General features: G+C 40.6%; 1 protein-coding gene across 1 annotated transcript in view; it reads right to left on the reverse strand.

Moving 5' to 3' along the window:
• LOC134929701 (zinc finger protein 431-like) overlaps positions 1–20,280 on the reverse strand; it is a 55,633-nt gene extending 35,353 nt beyond the window's left edge. The window contains exon 1 of the mRNA XM_063925279.1: positions 19,819–20,280. Within this exon, the coding sequence (XP_063781349.1) occupies positions 19,819–20,280 (462 nt within the window). The remainder of the gene's footprint in view (positions 1–19,818) is intronic.
• Positions 20,281–20,698: the final 418 nt, after the last annotated feature.

Consider the following 20,698-nt stretch of genomic DNA (forward strand, 5'->3'; position numbering starts at 1 on the left):
TCCTGTGCAGTATAATGTAACATATGTATAATGTATAATACACCGTAGAGAATACACCATAATCCTGTGTAGTGTAATGTAACATATGTATAATGCACTGTAGAGAATACACCATTGTCCTGTGCAATATAATGTAACATATGCATAATATGCCGTAGAGAATGCACCATAGTCCTGTGCAGTATAATGTAACATATGTATAATGTCATGTAGAGAGTACACCATAGTCCTGTGCAGTATAATGTATAATGCACTGTAGAGTGTACACCATAGCCCTGTGCAGTATAATGTAACATATGTATAATGTATAATGCACTGTAGAGAATACACCATAGTCCTGTGCAGTATAATGTAACATATGTATAATGTACTGTAGAGAATACACCATAGTCCTGTGCAGTACAGGTTGAGTATCCCTTATCCAAAATGCTTGGGACCAGACGTATTTTGGATATCGGATTTTTCCGTATTTTGGAATAATTGCATACCATAATAAGATAACATGGTGATGGGACCTAAATCTAAGCACAGAATGCATTTATGTAACATATACACCTTATACACACAGCCTGAAGGCAATTTTAGCCAATATTTTTTATAACTTTGTGCATTAAACAAAGTGTGTCTACATTCACACAATTCATTTATGTTTCATATACACCTTATAAACACAGACTAAAGGTCATTTAATACAATATTTTTAATAACTTTGTATATTAAACAAAGTTTGTGTACATTGAGCCATTAGAAAACAAAGGTTTCACTATTTCAGTCACACTCAAAAAAGTCCGTATTTCGGAATATTCCGTATTTCGGAATATTTGGATATGGGATACTAAACCTGTATAATGTAACATATATATAATGTACTGTAGAGAATACACCATAGTCCTGTGCAGTATAATGTAACATATGTATAATGTATAATACACTGTAGAGAATACACCATAGTCCTGTGCAGTATAAGGTAGCATATGTATAATGTATAATGCACCGTAGAGAATACACCATAGTCCTGTGCAGTATAATGTAACATATGTATAATGTATAATGCACCGTAGAGAATACACCATAGTCCTGTGCAGTATAATGTAACATATGTATAATGTAAAATGCAACGTTGAGAATACACCATAGTCCTCTGCAGTATAATGTAACATATGTATAATGTATAATGCACCGTAGAGAATACACCATTGTCCTGTGCAGTATAATGTAACATATGTATAATGTATAATACACCGTAGAGAATACACCATTGTCCTGTGCAGTTTAATGTAACATATGTATAATGTATAATGCACCGAAGAGAATACACCATTGTCCTGTGCAGTATAATGTAACATATGTATAATGTATAATACACCGTAGAGAATACACCATAATCCTGTGTAGTGTAATGTAACATATGTATAATGCACTGTAGAGAATACACCATTGTCCTGTGCAATATAATGTAACATATGCATAATATGCCGTAGAGAATGCACCATAGTCCTGTGCAGTATAATGTAACATATGTATAATGTCATGTAGAGAGTACACCATAGTCCTGTGCAGTATAATGTATAATGCACTGTAGAGTGTACACCATAGCCCTGTGCAGTATAATGTAACATATGTATAATGTATAATGCACTGTAGAGAATACACCATAGTCCTGTGCAGTATAATGTAACATATGTATAATGTACTGTAGAGAATACACCATAGTCCTGTGCAGTACAGGTTGAGTATCCCTTATCCAAAATGCTTGGGACCAGACGTATTTTGGATATCGGATTTTTCCGTATTTTGGAATAATTGCATACCATAATAAGATAACATGGTGATGGGACCTAAATCTAAGCACAGAATGCATTTATGTAACATATACACCTTATACACACAGCCTGAAGGCAATTTTAGCCAATATTTTTTATAACTTTGTGCATTAAACAAAGTGTGTCTACATTCACACAATTCATTTATGTTTCATATACACCTTATAAACACAGACTAAAGGTCATTTAATACAATATTTTTAATAACTTTGTATATTAAACAAAGTTTGTGTACATTGAGCCATTAGAAAACAAAGGTTTCACTATTTCAGTCACACTCAAAAAAGTCCGTATTTCGGAATATTCCGTATTTCGGAATATTTGGATATGGGATACTCAACCTGTATAATGTAACATATATATAATGTACTGTAGAGAATACACCATAGTCCTGTGCAGTATAATGTAACATATGTATAATGTATAATACACTGTAGAGAATACACCATAGTCCTGTGCAGTATAAGGTAGCATATGTATAATGTATAATGCACCATAGAGAATACACCATAGTCCTGTGCAGTATAATGTAACATATGTATAATGTATAATGCACCGTAGAGAATACACCATAGTCCTGTGCAGTATAATGTAACATATGTATAATGTAAAATGCAACGTTGAGAATACACCATAGTCCTCTGCAGTATAATGTAACATATGTATAATGTATAATGCACCGTAGAGAATACACCATTGTCCTGTGCAGTATAAAGTAATATATGTATAATGTATAATACACCGTAGAGAATACACCATTGTCCTGTGCAGTTTAATGTAACATATGTATAATGTATAATGCACTGAAGAGAATACACCATTGTCCTGTGCAGTATAATGTAACATATGTATAATGTATAATACACCGTAGAGAATACACCATAATCCTGTGTAGTGTAATGTAACATATGTATAATGCACTGTAGAGAATACACCATTGTCCTGTGCAATATAATGTAACATATGCATAATACGCCGTAGAGAATGCACCATAGTCCTGTGCAGTATAATGTAACATATGTATAATGTCATGTAGAGAGTACACCATAGTCCTGTGCAGTATAATGTATAATGCACTGTAGAGTGTACACCATAGCCCTGTGCAGTATAATGTAACATATGTATAATGTATAATGCACTGTAGAGAATACACCATAGTCCTGTGCAGTATAATGTAACATATGTATAATGTACTGTAGAGAATACACCATAGTCCTGTGCAGCATAATGTAATATATGTATAATGTATAATACACCGTAGAGAATACACCATAATCCTGTGCAGTATAATGTAACGTATGTGTAATGAAAAATACACTGTAGAGAATACACCAATAGACATGTGCAGTATAATGAAACATATGTATAATGTACTGTAGAGAATACACCATAGTCCTGTGCAGTATAAGGTAACATATATATAATGTATAATGCACTGTAGAGAATACACCGTAGTCCTGTGCAGTATAATGTAACATATGTATAATGTATAATGCACTGTAGAAAATACACCATAGTCCTGTGCAGTATAATGTAACATATGTATAATGTATAATGCACTGTAGAGAATACATAGCCCTGTGCAGTATAATGTAACATATGTATAATGCACTGTAGAGCAGTGATTTTCAACTTTTTTTTACTCGCGGCACACCGAACAATATTTTAAAATTGCCAAGGCACACCATCCGTTCCCCACAGAAAAAACACACACACATTGGCCCTCACAGTAAAAAAAAATAATTCACACATACATTGGCCTACACAATCAATCACATTGCTCCCCACATAAATCATGTTGCTCCCTACATAAATCCTATTGCTCTACACATTAATTATTCACATTGTTCCACCCATAAATTCTTATTCTCCCCACATAAATTCTATTGAAATCCTATTGTCTCCCACAGCTGTCCTCCTCCCTATCCCTCATTGGCGGGGGTTGTTCATAGTGGAGTTCTGCGAATACTGAGCAGCGGGCGGTCGGGCAGGTGTGGATGTGGGTGGGCAAGGAAAGCTGTGTATGCAGGCGGGAATTGGAAGATGTGTATGCAGGCAGGTGGGCTGGCTGGGTGGTGAGACGCAGCAGCCGTGACCTATGATATCACACCGTTTTCAAGGCATAGGTCACGGCCGGAGCACGACTGATCCTCTAAGAAGAGCCTGGGCCAACAGTTCACTCCGCGGCACACCTTGCAACTGGTCGCGGCACACTAGTGTGCCACGGCACACTGGTTGAAAAAGCCTGCTGTAGAGTATACACCATAGTCCTGTGCACTATAATGTAACATATGTATAATGCACTGTAGAGTATACACCATAGTCCTGTGCAGTATAATGTAACATATGTATAATGTATAATGCACTGTAGAGAATACACCATAGTCCTGTGCAGTATAATGTAACATATGTATAATGCACAGTAGAGTATACACCATAGTCCTGTGCAGTATAATGTAACATATGTATAATGTATAATGCACTGTAGAGTATACACCATAGTCCTGTGCAGTATAATGTAACATATGTATAATGTATAATGCACCATAGAGAATACACCATTGTCCTGTGCAGTTTAATGTAACATATGTATAATGTATAATGCACCGTAGAGAATACACCATTGTCCTGTGCAGTATAATGTAACATATGTATAATGTATAATACACCGTAGAGAATACACCATTGTCCTGTGCAGTTTAATGTAACATATGTATAATGTATAATGCACCGAAGAGAATACACCATTGTCCTGTGCAGTATAATGTAACATATGTATAATGTATAATACACCGTAGAGAATACACCATAGTCCTGTGTAGTGTAATGTAACATATGTATAATGCACTGTAGAGAATACACCATTGTCATGTGCAGTATAATGTAACATATGCATAATACGCCGTAGAGAATGCACCATAGTCCTGTGCAGTATAATGTAACATATGTATAATGTCATGTAGAGAGTACACCATAGTCCTGTGCAGTATAATGTATAATGCACTGTAGAGAGTACACCATAGCCCTGTGCAGTATAATGTAACATATGTATAATGTATAATGCACTGTAGAGAATACACCATAGTCCTGTGCAGTATAATGTAACATATGTATAATGTACTGTAGAGAATACACCATAGTCCTGTGCAGTATAATGTAACATATATATAATGTACTGTAGAGAATACACCATAGTCCTGTGCAGTATAATGTAACATATGTATAATGTATAATACACTGTAGAGAATACACCATAGTCCTGTGCAGTATAAGGTAGCATATGTATAATGTATAATGCACCGTAGAGAATACACCATAGTCCTGTGCAGTATAATGTAACATATGTATAATGTATAATGCACCGTAGAGAATACACCATAGTCCTGTGCAGTATAATGTAACATATGTATAATGTAAAATGCAATGTTGAGAATACACCATAGTCCTCTGCAGTATAATGTAACATATGTATAATGTATAATGCACCGTAGAGAATACACCATTGTCCTGTGCAGTATAATGTAACATATGTATAATGTATAATACACAGTAGAGAATACACCATTGTCCTGTGCAGTTTAATGTAACATATGTATAATGTATAATGCACTGAAGAGAATACACCATTGTCCTGTGCAGCATAATGTAACATATGTATAATGTATAATACACCGTAGAGAATACACCATAATCCTGTGTAGTGTAATGTAACATATGTATAATGCACTGTAGAGAATACACCATTGTCCTGTGCAATATAATGTAACATATGCATAATACGCCGTAGAGAATGCACCATAGTCCTGTGCAGTATAATGTAACATATGTATAATGTCATGTAGAGAGTACACCATAGTCCTGTGCAGTATAATGTATAATGCACTGTAGAGTGTACACCATAGCCCTGTGCAGTATAATGTAACATATGTATAATGTATAATGCACTGTAGAGAATACACCATAGTCCTGTGCAGTATAATGTAACATATGTATAATGTACTGTAGAGAATACACCATAGTCCTGTGCAGCATAATGTAATATATGTATAATACACCGTAGAGAATACACCATAATCCTGTGCAGTATAATGTAACGTATGTGTAATGAAAAATACACTGTAGAGAATACACCAATAGACCTGTGCAGTATAATGAAACATATGTATAATGTACTGTAGAGAATACACCATAGTCCTGTGCAGTATAAGGTAACATATGTATAATGTATAATGCACTGTAGAGAATACACCGTAGTCCTGTGCAGTATAATGTAACATATGTATAATGTATAATGCACTGTAGAAAATACACCATAGTCCTGTGCAGTATAATGTAACATATGTATAATGTATAATGCACTGTAGAGAATACATAGCCCTGTGCAGTATAATGTAACATATGTATAATGCACTGTAGAGTATACACCATAGTCCTGTGCACTATAATGTAACATATGTATAATGCACTGTAGAGTATACACCATAGTCCTGTGCAGTATAATGTAACATATGTATAATGTATAATGCACTGTAGAGAATACACCATAGTCCTGTGCAGTATAATGTAACATATGTATAATGCACAGTAGAGTATACACCATAGTCCTGTGCAGTATAATGTAACATATGTATAATGTATAATGCACTGTAGAGTATACACCATAGTCCTGTGCAGTATAATGTAACATATGTATAATGTATAATGCACCATAGAGAATACACCATTGTCCTGTGCAGTTTAATGTAACATATGTATAATGTATAATGCACCGTAGAGAATACACCATTGTCCTGTGCAGTATAATGTAACATATGTATAATGTATAATACACCGTAGAGAATACATCATAGTCCTGTGCAGTATAATGTAACGTATGTGTAATGTATAATACACTGTAGAGATTACACCAATAGACCTGTGCAGTATAATGTAACATATGTATAATATACTGTAGAGAATACACCATAGTCCTGTGCAGTATAAGGTAACATATGTATAATGTATAATGCACTGTAGAGAATACACCATAGTCCTGTGCAGTATAATCTAACATATGTATAATGTATAATGCACTGTAGACAATACACCATAGTCCTGTGCAGTATAATGTAACATATGTATAATGTATAATGCACTGTAGAGAATACCCCATAGCCCTGTGGAGTATAATGTAACATATGTATAATGCACTGTAGAGTATACACCATAGTCCTGTGCACTATAATGTAACATATGTATAATGCACTGTAGAGTATACACCATAGTCCTGTGCAGTATAATGTAACATATGTATAATGTATAATGCACTGTAGAGTATACACCATAGTCCTGTGTAGTATAATGTAACATATGTATAATGTATAATGCACCGTAGAGAATACACCATAGTCCTGTGCAGTATAATGTAACATATGTATAATGTATAATGCACTGTAGAAAATACACCATAGCCCTGTGCTGTATATTGTAATATGTATAATGTATAATGCGCTGTAGAGAATACACCATAGTCCCGTGCAGTATAATGTAACATATGTATAATGTATAATGCACTGTAGAGAATACACCATAGTCCTGTGTAGTATAATGTAACATATGTATAATGTATAATGTACCGTAGAGAATACACCATAGTCCTGTGCAGTATAATGTAACATATGTATAATGTAAAATGCACCGTATAGAATACACCATAGTCCTGTGCAGTATAATGTAACATATGTATAATGCACCGTAGATAATACACCATAGTCCTGTGCAGTATAATGTAACATACGTATAATGTATAATACACCGTAGAGAATACTCCATAGTCCTGTGCAGCATAATGTAACATATGTATAATGTATAATACACTGTAGATAATACATCATAGTCCTGTGCAGTATAATGTAACATATGTATAATGTATAATGCACCGTAGAGTATACACCATAGTCCTGTGCAGTATAATGTAACATATGTATAATGTATAATGCACTGTAGAGAATACACCATAGTCCTGTGCAGTATAATGTAACATATGTATAATGTATAATGCACTGTAGAGAATACACCATTATCCTGTTGTTAGGTTCCTGGTGCTCAGAACAAGGGAGATGTTCATGAAGTGAGTCCAGAGCACCAGGACGTAACGCTGGGAAAGGGGAATGGAAAGGGAATAGCCCCTGGCGCCCTAACTCTGTTGTCTCACCCGTGCTGTCAGAAATCCCTTGCGAGACTATGGTTTCTTGAGCCCTTGGCAGCGGCGTTTGAAAGGCGGATTATGTCTGCCCAACTCCGATGCCCCCCAGTCTTAGTGAGAGACAAAGGGAAATCCGAGACAGGATGATAACAAGAGGTAGAATTTTTCCCGGCGCCAACCAAATACCCAGGTTTTATATAGACAGAATTGTCGCAGCCTTCATATAATTAAGGGATACTCTACCCTTATAGAAACAATAAAACACAGAAAGATTTGAAAGCGCTGACACTCTGTATATATGTATATATAAAATATATTTATTTATTTTAACTTGAGTTTCTTAATTCCACACCATAAAATACAAAAAATATAAAATCAGCAATACGTTTAAAAACACAATTTATCCATATAGTAAACCATGTATATAACCCTCTTTTCTGGTCCCTAGAGACTGATAGCAACTACTGGTTACTTTATTCTCAACACTATTGTGTCAATTAAGTCTCTGTGGAACAGAAAAGCTCCTTATTCCCTGCAGCACAATATCTTTACTCACTTTGTAACTATTTGTACAGGACAGAAACACATGTAAGGTTTCCAATTATTCTTATTAGAACACCATAACACTCCTTTTTTATAATAACATTCTAAGGTCCACAATATGAAGATTTCCTTTGCTTGGTAATTGAATTTTGTTTAACGTTCTGACGCCAGATTTTAATCAGGAGAATGAACTGCAGTATGTTGGAGTCTTTGATTCAAAGATTAAACAGCGTGCACGCTGCTAGGGTATTTCAACTGTCTCCCAGCACAAGCAAAAGTCAATTGCACATAAGATGTTGAAACATGGCCATGTATAGATTAAGCAACAACTTTACCCCTCTAGGTGTCCGTGGAGAATTATCACTGGTCAGTAGAACTCCCGGCTCTGGTAGCTAAATTCCATTTACTTGAGCCAAGTCTGGAGATCCAAATCCAGTTCCACGTGGGTACACAAGGCTTACAAGGATAGCCGTTAATTGTGTTTGCTGATGCTGCTAAAACGCGTTTCTCCGCCTCACATCACCATCGGCGGCTTCATCAGAACTGATGAAGCCGCCGATGGTGATGTGAGGCGGAGAAACGCGTTTTAGCAGCATCAGCAAACACAATTAACGGCTATCCTTGTAAGCCTTGTGTACCCACGTGGAACTGGATTTGGATCTCCAGACTTGGCTCAAGTAAATGGAATTTAGCTACCAGAGCCGGGAGTTCTACTGACCAGTGATAATTCTCCACGGACACCGAGAGGGGTAAAGTTGTTGCTTAATCTATACATGGCCATGTTTCAACATCTTATGTGCAATTGACTTTTGCTTGTGCTGGGAGACAGTTGAAATACCCTAGCAGCGTGCACGCTGTTTAATCTTTGAATCAAAGACTCCAACATACTGCAGTTCATTCTCCTGATTAAAATCTGGCGTCAGAACGTTAAACAAAATTCAATTACCAAGCAAAGGAAATCTTCATATTGTGGACCTTAGAATGTTATTATAAAAAAGGAGTGTTATGGTGTTCTAATAAGAATAATTGGAAACCTTACATGTGTTTCTGTCCTGTACAAATAGTTACAAAGTGAGTAAAGATATTGTGCTGCAGGGAATAAGGAGCTTTTCTGTTCCACAGAGACTTAATTGACACAATAGTGTTGAGAATAAAGTAACCAGTAGTTACTATCAGTCTCTAGGGACCAGAAAAGAGGGTTATATACATGGTTTACTATATGGATAAATTGTGTTTTTAAATGTATTGCTGATTTTATATTTTTTGTATTTTATGGTGTGGAATTAAGAAACTCAAGTTAAAATAAATAAATATATTTTATATATACATATATACAGAGTGTCAGCGCTTTCAAATCTTTCTGTGTTTTATGATAACAAGAGGCCCTCTAACTAAGCAAACAGGCCAGGGGCTACAAGCTAACTAAAAACCTAAAGTATGTGCGGAGAAACCGCCAAAGGAAAAGAACAACAAAGGGAATGCTGATCACACGCCGACACAATACCTTTGTGTACCGGCGGTGACAGCATAAGCAGAACCCTCTGCAAAACACCAGGGACAGAAACAATAATGGAATACAGCGGCCTAGGCCAACGGACGCGGCAGAGCCGCTACTCATGGAACCGGTACGAATACTGGCAAACGGACAGGAACCCTCAATGATGCCGACACACACTCTCAGAACTGGAGGACAGGCAGAATCCCAAACGACAGACCGGTGGACACCAGGAAACCAGGAACTTGACCAGGGATAGGCAAAGCCACTGGACATCAGGGCAGGAATGCCTCACAGCAGGACACGGGCTCAGACACAGGAATCGACACAGGGACTGACACAGGAATCAACACAGGAAGCAGCTAGTCAGACACTGCTATACAGGAGCTCAGGGACTGGCAGGAACCAGCACAGGCTTCAAGCAGACTGAAAACCAAGAAATATCACCAGCATATGTGAATTGCAGTCAGCCAGCATATAACAGAGAGGCCTAATTAATAATCCCATGCAGCTGCCCTGTTGCATGACTCTAAACTGACAAGATGCAATTAGCAGCCAGGTGAGGCTGAACACATGGGAACAAGCTGCAATTACACAGACTCACCAGCGGCAGCAGACAAGAGTATTCTAAAACAGAGCAACGGGAAATCCTGGCATGCAAGACAACTTTATAAACATAAAATAGGAATGAACCACTACCTGTGGTTCATAACAGTATCCCCACCTTAAGGGTGAGCTCCGAGCACCCCATGACACCCACGGGGAACATAAACAGAAGTATAACATAAAATACAGAACAAAAATGCAAAACAGGAATGAGCCACGGCCGTGGCTCATAACATTACCCCCCCCCCCTTGAGGAGGGGTCAAAAGACCCCAAAATTCAGACTATCCAGAACAAGGGATACAAAAAAAAAACCTGACACACTGGTCTAACAGACAAGAAAACAAAAAACAAGCTGTAGCAACAACTTGTAACAGTGCCCTCCCCTTGATGGTGGCCACTGGACACAAGACAAGGAAAAAAAAAATCTTTTTTTTTTTTATCAAGGCAAGAGTCAAAAATTATTTATTTTTCTTCTTCTTCTTTTTACAAAGCTCTTTAGGTCTGACCAAGGTAATTCCCCAAACATTGTCTGAACTGATGGTACCACCCAGCAAGGCTGCATTCAAATCAGAGACAGGTCTCTTACCCTTGGGAGCTGAACTTTCTGGTAAAGTACTATTATTAGAAGAAGTCAGAAAAGCACATCCTGCAGTCAAAACAACGGGCTGGGACTCTTGTGCCGAGTTTACAGTATTTGGTGGACTCTCAGCAGACAAGACGGGTGACTTAGAGGAACCTGAACCAATTTCTTTGGAACCATATCTTTTAATAATTGCATCACAGAATGCTAGGGGATCCTGAAGAATGGGATCTTCAGCTGTCATTAGGCTGGTCGCCCACTCAAAAGGCTCTCCTCTAAAAGAATAAATCAGATAGAGCCCAAGGTTTTCTGAAGTGATGCCCAGAAATGGTCTAGACAACATAATAGTGTAATAGTGTTTGAAAAGCGCCAGAAATTGGTCTAAGTCCCCATCAAAGGTTATGGATGTTGAGATATCAGAGTCAGGATCTGTTTCCTTCTCATCTGACTGACTGGAGTGCTTTGCTAGGACCTGGTCACTATTGACCTTACTCGAGGCTGAGACTCTCTGAACCCCACCCGGGGCAGTTGCTTTCTGAACCCCACCTGGGGCTGAGACTTTCTGAACCCCACCCGGGGCAGTGACTTTCTGAACCCCACCCGGGGCACCCGGGGCAGTGACTTTCTGAACCCCACCCGGGGCAGTGACTTTCTGAACCCCACCCGGGGCAGTGACTTCCGGGAACCCCACTGGGGCAGTGGCCTCCGGGAACCCCGCTGGGGCAGTGGCCTCCGGGAACCCCGCTGGGGCAGTGGCCTCCGGGAACCCCGCTGGGGCAGTGGCCTCCGGGAACCCCGCTGGGGCAGTGGCAACTGGGAACCCCGCTGGGGTCAGCACCTCGGATTCTTTTACTGGGACCGGGCCGTTGGCCTCCCTGACTGGGATCGGGCCATCGGCCTCCCTCTCTGAGTCGATAATTATCGAAAGTTCTCCCGGGACTATGACTTCCGGGACTTTTGCTGAAGCAATAACGTTCAGATCCTCCACTAATGCTATGCTTCTTAAGTTCTTTCCCGGGGAAGCGACTTCTAGACCCTTCTTTGGGGCTGCGTCTTTCGAGACCCCACTTGGGGATATTACTTCAAAGATCCCTTCTGGGGTTTTGCTTCTCGAGTTCCCTTCAAGAACTATGGTTTTAGAGACCCTTTCTAGGGTTGCGCTCTTCAAGTCCCTACCTGGGGTAACAGCTTCTGAGACCCCTTCTGGTATGGACACCTGAACTACAATATTTGATGTCCCTCTATAAGCTTGGGCATCGGGTACCGCACCAGCACTCTGGGCATCGGGTACCGCACCAGCACTCTGGGCATCGGGTACCGCACCAGCACTCTGGGCATCGGGTACCGCACCAGCACTCTGGGCATCGGGTACCGCACCAAGATCCTGAGCTACGGGCACCACTCCAGGACCCTGGGCTACGGGCACCACTCCAGGACCCTGGGCTACGGGCACCACTCCAGGACCCTGGGCATCGGGCACCACTCCAGGACCCTGGGCATCGGGCACCACTCCAGGACCCTGGGCATCGGGCACCACTCCAGGACCCTGGGCATTGGGCACCACTCCAGGAACCTGGGCATCGGGCACCACTCCAGGAACCTGGGCATCGGGCGCCACTCCAGGAACCTGGGCAATGGGCACCACTCCAGGAACCTGCAACTCTGCTTCAACAGGAACCTCAAGAGAGGAGAGAAACATTCTCTTTTGATTCCTAAATCTATAATGGGGCTCCCTTGCCCAAGGACCCCAATTATAGGACAGAGAGTTTTTTAGTGTGGGTTGTGTGACAAGTACCTCTGCCACAGTAGAGACAGGAGTAGGTCTTGTATCCTGACTCAACTTGGCCAGAGGGCAAGACTCGTCACCACACTTTGGCTTGCGCAACTCACAGGTCTGCAGATAGTGGCCTAAACCCCCACAATATAGGCATAAGTTTAAGTTTCTGCGACGCAGACGCTCCTCTTCTGAGAGCCTGGGCAGCAGAAAACTTTTAAACCTTTTCTCTTCAATTAAACCAGAGGATTCTCTTGTCACCATACTGTGAACAAGAGTCTCTTTAGAGATAGATGTACTCTCAACGACTTCTGGCAAGATGAGCAAGATTTTAGTCAGAAGGTTTTGCAGTTGCTTTAGGGATTGCTGCAAAACTTCTAGTCGCTCTGGTCTCAAAGCACTGAAAACAGAGTTCAGGGCTGCGAGAGATGCCTGCAGGGCTTGCATAGTAGACATAGGAGGATTTAAAACTAGACAAGACAAGGCAGGACTAGACAAGGCTGGACTAGACAAGGCTGGACTAGACAAGGCAGGACTAGACAAGGCAGGACTAGACAAGGCAGGACTACATATTTGCTAAACAAAACAAGACTTTTTTTTTTTTTTTTTTTTAAACACCGGACTGGATTCTAAACACCGGACTGGATTCTAACACCGGACTGGATTCTAAACACCGGACTGGATTCTAAACACCGGATTCTAGACAGGACTGGATTCTAGACTAGACACTGGACTGGGCCAAAAAAGAAAAAAAAGTTTTATTTCTTTTTTGTGGTATGGCTGGTGATAATGTTAGGTTCCTGGTGCTCAGAACAAGGGAGATGTTCATGAAGTGAGTCCAGAGCACCAGGACGTAACGCTGGGAAAGGGGAATGGAAAGGGAATAGCCCCTGGCGCCCTAACTCTGTTGTCTCACCCGTGCTGTCAGAAATCCCTTGCGAGACTATGGTTTCTTGAGCCCTTGGCAGCCGCGTTTGAAGGGCGGATTATGTCTGCCCAACTCCGATGCCCCCCGGTCTTAGTGAGAGACAAAGGGAAATCCGAGACAGGATGATAACAAGAGGCCCTCTAACTAAGCAAACAGGCCAGGGGCTACAAGCTAACTAAAAACCTAAAGTATGTGCGGAGAAACCGCCAAAGGAAAATAACAACAAAGGAAATGCTGATCACACGCCGACACAATACCTTTGTGTACCGGCGGTGACAGCATAAGCAGAACCCTCCGCAAAACACCAGGGACAGAAACAATAATGGAATACAGCGGCCTAGGCCAACGGACGTGGCAGAGCCGCTACTCACGGAACCGGTACGAATACTGGCAAACGGACAGGAACCCTCAATGATGCCGACACACTCTCAGAACTGGAGGACAGGCAGAATCCCAAACGACAGACCGGTGGACACCAGGAAACCAGGAACTTGACCAGGGATAGGCAAAGCCACTGGACCTCAGGGCAGGAACGCCTCACAGCAGGACACGGGATCAGACACAGGAATCGACACAGGGACTGACACAGGAATCAACACAGGAAGCAGCTAGTCAGACACTGCTATACAGGAGCTCAGGGACTGGCAGGAACCAGGTCCGACTTCAAGCAGACTGAAAACCAAGAAATATCACCAGCATCTGTGAATTGCAGTCAGCCAGCATATAACAGAGAGGCCTAATTAATAATCCCATGCAGCTGCCCTGTTGCATGACTCTAAACTGACAAGATGCAATTAGCAGCCAGGTGAGGCTGAACACATGGGAACAAGCTGCAATTACACAGATTCACCAGCGGCAGCAGACAACAAGAGTATTCTAAAACAGAGCAACGGGAAATCCTGGCATGCAAGACAACTTTATAAACATAAAATAGGAATGAACCACTACCTGTGGTTCATAACAGTATCCCCACCTTAAGGGTGAGCTCCGAGCACCCCATGACACCCACGGGGAACATAAACAGAAGTATAACATAAAATACAGAACAAAAATGCAAAACAGGAATGAGCCACAGCCGTGGCTCATAACACCTGTGCAGTTTAATGTAACATATGTATAATGTATAATACACCGTAGAGAATATACCAGTATAATGTAACATATGTATAATGCAGAGGTTCCCAAACTGTGTGCCGTGGCTCCCTGGGGTGCCTCGGGACACTTGCAGGGGTGCCCTGGGTTGGTGGTCCAGGACCAATTAAAATTATTCATGGTCAATATAATAGGCAAAACCAGTGCTGGTGGCTGCCAGTCATACAATATGTGGCCAAATAGAAGCAAATCTTGTCCCTCACCACACAACTGACTCTAAGGATGACATATAAACGCGATCTACTTAATGTAATATTTCTTTCTAAATTTCTTAATAAGAAATTTTTGGCGTAGGGATACCGTGAAAAAAATTCTGATATTTTAGGGTGCCGTGATTCAAAAATGTTTGGAAACCACTGGTATAATGTATAATACACTGTAGAGAATACACCAATAGACCTGTGCAGTATAATGTAACATATGTATAATGTATAATGCACTGTAGAGAATACACCAGAGTGCTATGCAGTATAATGTAACATGTGTATAATGTAAAATGCACTGTAGAGAATACACCATAGTCCTGTGCAGTATAATGTAACATATGTATAATGTATAATGCACTGTAGAGAATACACCATAGTCCTGTGCAGTATAATGTAACATATGTATAATGCACTGTAGAGAATACACCATAGTCCTGTGCAGTATAATGTAACATATGTATAATGTATAATACACTGTAGAGAATACACCATAGTCCTGTGCAGTATAATGTAACATATGTATAATGTATAATGCACCGTTGAGAATACACCATAGTCCTGTGCAGTATAATGTAACATATGTTAAATGTATAATGCACCGTAGAGAATACACCATAGTCCTGTGCAGTATAATGTAACATATGTATAATGTATACTGGACCGTAGAGAATACACCATAGTCCTTTGCAGTATAATGTAACATATGTATAATGTATAATGCACTGTAGAGAATACACCATAGTCCTGTGTAGTATAATGTAACATATGTATAATGTATAATGCACCATAGAGAATACACCATAGTCCTGTGCAGTATAATTTCACATATGTATGATGTATAATGGACTGTAGAGAATACACCATAGTACTGTGCAGTATAATGTAACATATGTATAATGTATAATGCACCGTAGAGAATACACCATAGTCCTGTGCAGTATAAGGTAACATATGTATAATGCACTGTAGAGAATACACCACAGTCCTGTGCAGTATAATGTAACATATGTATAATGTATAATGCACTGTAGAGAATACACCATAGTCCTGTGCAGTATAATGTAATATATGTATAATGTATAATGCACTGTAGAGAATACACCATAGTCCTGTGCAGTATAAGGTAACATATGTATAATGTATAATGCACTGTAGAGAATACACCATAGCCCTGTGCAGTATAATGTAATATATGTATAATGTATAATGCACTGTAGAGAATACACCATAGTCCTGTGCAGTATAATGTAACATATGTATAATGTATAATGCACTGTAGAGAATACACCATAGTCCTGAGCAGTATAATGTAATGTATGTATAATGTATAATGCACTGTAGAGAATACACCATAGTCCTGTGCAGTATAATGTAACATGTGTATAATGTATAATACACTGTAGTGAATACACCATAGTCCTGTGCAGTATAATGTAACATATGTATAATGCACTGTAGAGAATACACCATAGTTCTGTGCAGTATAATGTAACATATGTATAATGTATAATGCACTGTAGAGAATACACCATAGTCCTGTGCAGTATAATGTAACATATGTATAATGTATAATGCACTGTAGAGAATACACCATAGTCCTGTGCAGTATAATGTAACATATGTATAATGTATAATGCACTGTAGAGAATACACCATAGTCCTGTGCAGTATAATGTAACATATGTATAATGTATAATGCACTGTAGAGAATACACCATAGTCCTGTGCAGTATAATGTAACATATGTATAATGTATAATGCACTGTAGAGAATACACCATAGCCCTGTGCAGTATTAGGTAACATATGTATAATGTATTATGCACCGTAGAGAATACACCATAGTCCTGTGCAGTATAATGTAACATATGTATAATGTATAATGCACTGTAGAGAATACACCATAGTCCTGTGCAGTATTAGGTAACATATGTATAATGTATAATGCACTGTAGAGAATACACCATAGTCCTGTGCAGTATAATGTAACATATGTATAATGTATAATGCACTGTAGAGAATACACCATAGTCCTGTGCAGTATAAGGTAACATATGTATAATGCACTGTAGATAATACACCATAGTCCTGTGCAGTATAATGTAACATATGTATAATGTATAATGCACTGTAGAGAATACCCCATAGTCCTGTGCAGTATAATGTAACATATGTATAATTTATAATGCACTGTAGAGAATACACCATAGTCCTGTGCAGTATAATGTAACATATGTATAATGTATAATGCACTGTAGAGAATACACCATAGTCCTGTGCAGTATAATGTAACATATCTATAATGTATAATGCACTGTAGAGAATACACCATAGTCCTGTGCAGTATAATACCCCTTTTCCCCTGCCTAAAAAACCTGTGTAATTGCCCTGTGTACCTGGGACGCGGCTCAGTGGAAACGGCTCCAAGGAAACAATCCCAGGTCTACTGGTGCAGGATTTCTTCCTGGGTATCGTGCAGGGTTTTTAGTGGGTAAAACCAGGTAAGACTGCAGTGGAAACAGATCTTACCCGGGTTCAGTGGAACGGAGGCGACTTGGGAATACCTGGGATTAGGGTGCTGTGGACATGGGATCTAAGCCGGGCAAAAAATCCAAGGACAGAGCCAGGATTTTGGTGGAAAAGGGGTATAAGGTAACATATATATCATGTGTTATTCAACTGCACAGCCTAGAACCTGATCCTTAGAGGGGGTGATGCGCTCCCAGGCAGAGGGGCCCACCGGGGGTTTCACCTGTACCCCTGTGGGCCAGTCCAGCCCTGGCTAATTGTTACCATTCAGCGCAATCTACAGCCCCAAATACAGATGGGTCCACATTTATCTTGACCTTTAATAGGATTAAGTGAGGCTGGCCAGTCGGACTTAATCCACTGCTGTATTGTTCTCTGTATTGTATTGCAGCTGAGAACAATAGATGACGGGATTATGCTAATTAGTCATGTTGTGCCTAGGCGCAGAAAACTAGTCAAGATAACCATGGACTCATCTTTATCTGTGAAATTAAACATGTCGAGAAATCTGATTTAACAATCTCAATTGATTTTTGGTTGGAATCTGTGACCTGTGACCCCCGTACATTACAGATTTATTTACATAATCCTCTGCAAAATGCCAGATTGCCCCAATTGATTGCTGATGTATGGGGGCTTTAACACTAAGGTTCCAGTACAGGGCACGGGACCCCCCAGGCCAGCACAGGCCAACTGCCCCAACGCACCACACTAGTGAGAGGTTTAAGTGTTAACAAGTGTTACATTAGTTAAAGATAATTACAAAAGTGCTAGAATCATTGTTACTCACTGGTCCACCATCATGTTAATCAGAGAGGACGACAGCGCCCCCTGCAGCACTCGCATATGGTAGCAGCAGCAGTGACATTTGCATCCGCCTCTGAATGTTATTTCTGTACAACTGCCCGGTCCGCGTGCCACAATATAGGTCACAATTTTGAAATAAAATATCCCAAATCAGGGTTGCGGTTCTGTCCTATCACCTTTGTGTGTAGTCAGTGCATCATCGCAACATCAACAATGCCCGGTGGGGCTGTCTGGTGTCTGTACGCCGGCTACGGGCTACGGGAGACTTGCCCACTTTTCCAGGTGGCCGGGAGAGCTGGCCTATTTTCAGGAGCGTTCCAGGATAGTAGCCAGTATGATGTAAGGATGATTACAGAGGTTTATAAGTGCATTATAAGTTTAAGTAGCTGCTTTACTTAAAAAAGTTGAAACATCGGTTACCAACGGAAACCACCGTTGCCTCAGAGCCACTAAATAATGTTTTGTGAACATACATGTTCAAAATGTGATGTTCTGATGGCAATAGTGAGGTTTTACCCTATCAATGCAAGCCCACCGGTGGCTGATCCCTGATGGTGAGTGCTGTCCCTGCCACGCACATACAGTAGAAGGTTATTGATGACAATGTTTTCTTACCGATGGTGAAAGAACCATCAACCATCGATGGTTATTCCTACTGCATCATGTGGTGCAGAACTCTAGACCTTGGGCATCACTGGCCCCACCCCTGGGTAGGATCAGCCAATCCACGCAGAGCACTTCTGGAACAAACTGCATGCAGTGATGGTCTTGTAGTTCCGGCACAGGCGGAGTGCACGCACAATGGCGCTGTTGTGATTGAGACGCGCGGCGTCAGAGATGTCTGGGAAAAGTGCAGCCCGTTCCTGAGCGGTGACTGGGAGGTGCGGGTTTTTTAGAAGTGGAGATGTTGCCCATAGCAACCAATCAGATTCCACCTGACATTTATCTAGCTACTTACAGAATAAAATAGCTAGACTCTGATTGGTTGCTATGGGCAACATCTCCACTTCTTAAAAGCCTCACACCTTAGTAAGTATACCCCAATGTTTCAGGCCATGCAAAGAATAAAACAGAAACCCCAAATTTATCAGGCTGCGGTTCTATAAAGCTGCAGGAATACCAGTCGGAAACAATGACCAGGCCCAGACCAGCACTACTGCCGCAACAGCAACAACTGACTGACATCAATACCAGCCATGGGCTATGGAGGATATGAGGTCTCTCACCAGACATGACAGCTCTATGAGGTCTCTCATCAGACGTCACCGCTCTGTGAGGTCTCTCACCAGACATGACAAAGATATGAGGTCTCTCACCAGACATGACAATGCTATGAGGTCTCTCACCAGACATGACAATGCTATGAGGTCTCTTACCAGACATGACAATGCTATGAGGTCTCTCACCAGACATGACAATGCTATGAGGTCTTTCACCAGACATGACAATGCTATGAGGTCTCTCACCAGACATGACAATGCTATGAGGTCTCTCACCAGACATGACAATGCTATGAGGTCTCTCACCAGACATGACAATGCTATGAGGTCTCTCACCAGACATGACAAAGATATGAGATCTCTCACCAGACATGACAAAGATATGAGGTCTCTCACCAGACATGACAATGCTATGAGGTCTCTCACCAGACATGACAATGCTATGAGGTCTCTCACCAGACTTGACCGCTCTGTGAGGTCTCTCACCAGAAATGTTCTATGAGATCTCTCAACAGAAATGACAGCTCTATGAAGTCTCTCATCAGACGTGACTGCTCTGTGAGGTCTCTCACCAGACATGACAAAGATATGAGGTCTTTCACCAGACATGACTGCTCTGTGAGGTCTCTCACCAGACATGACCTCTCTGTGGGGTCTCTCACCAGACATGACAAAGATATAAGGTCTATCACCAGACATAATTTATGAGGTCTCTCACCAGATATGAAAACGCTATGAGGTCTCTCACCAGACAAGACCGCTCTGTGAGGTCTCTCATCAGACATGAACGCTTTGTGGGGTCTCTTATCAGACATGAACGCTTTGTGGGGTCTCTCACCAGATATGACAAC

Source organism: Pseudophryne corroboree, chromosome 5 (assembly GCF_028390025.1).
Source record: "Pseudophryne corroboree isolate aPseCor3 chromosome 5, aPseCor3.hap2, whole genome shotgun sequence".
NCBI lineage: Eukaryota > Metazoa > Chordata > Amphibia > Anura > Myobatrachidae > Pseudophryne > Pseudophryne corroboree.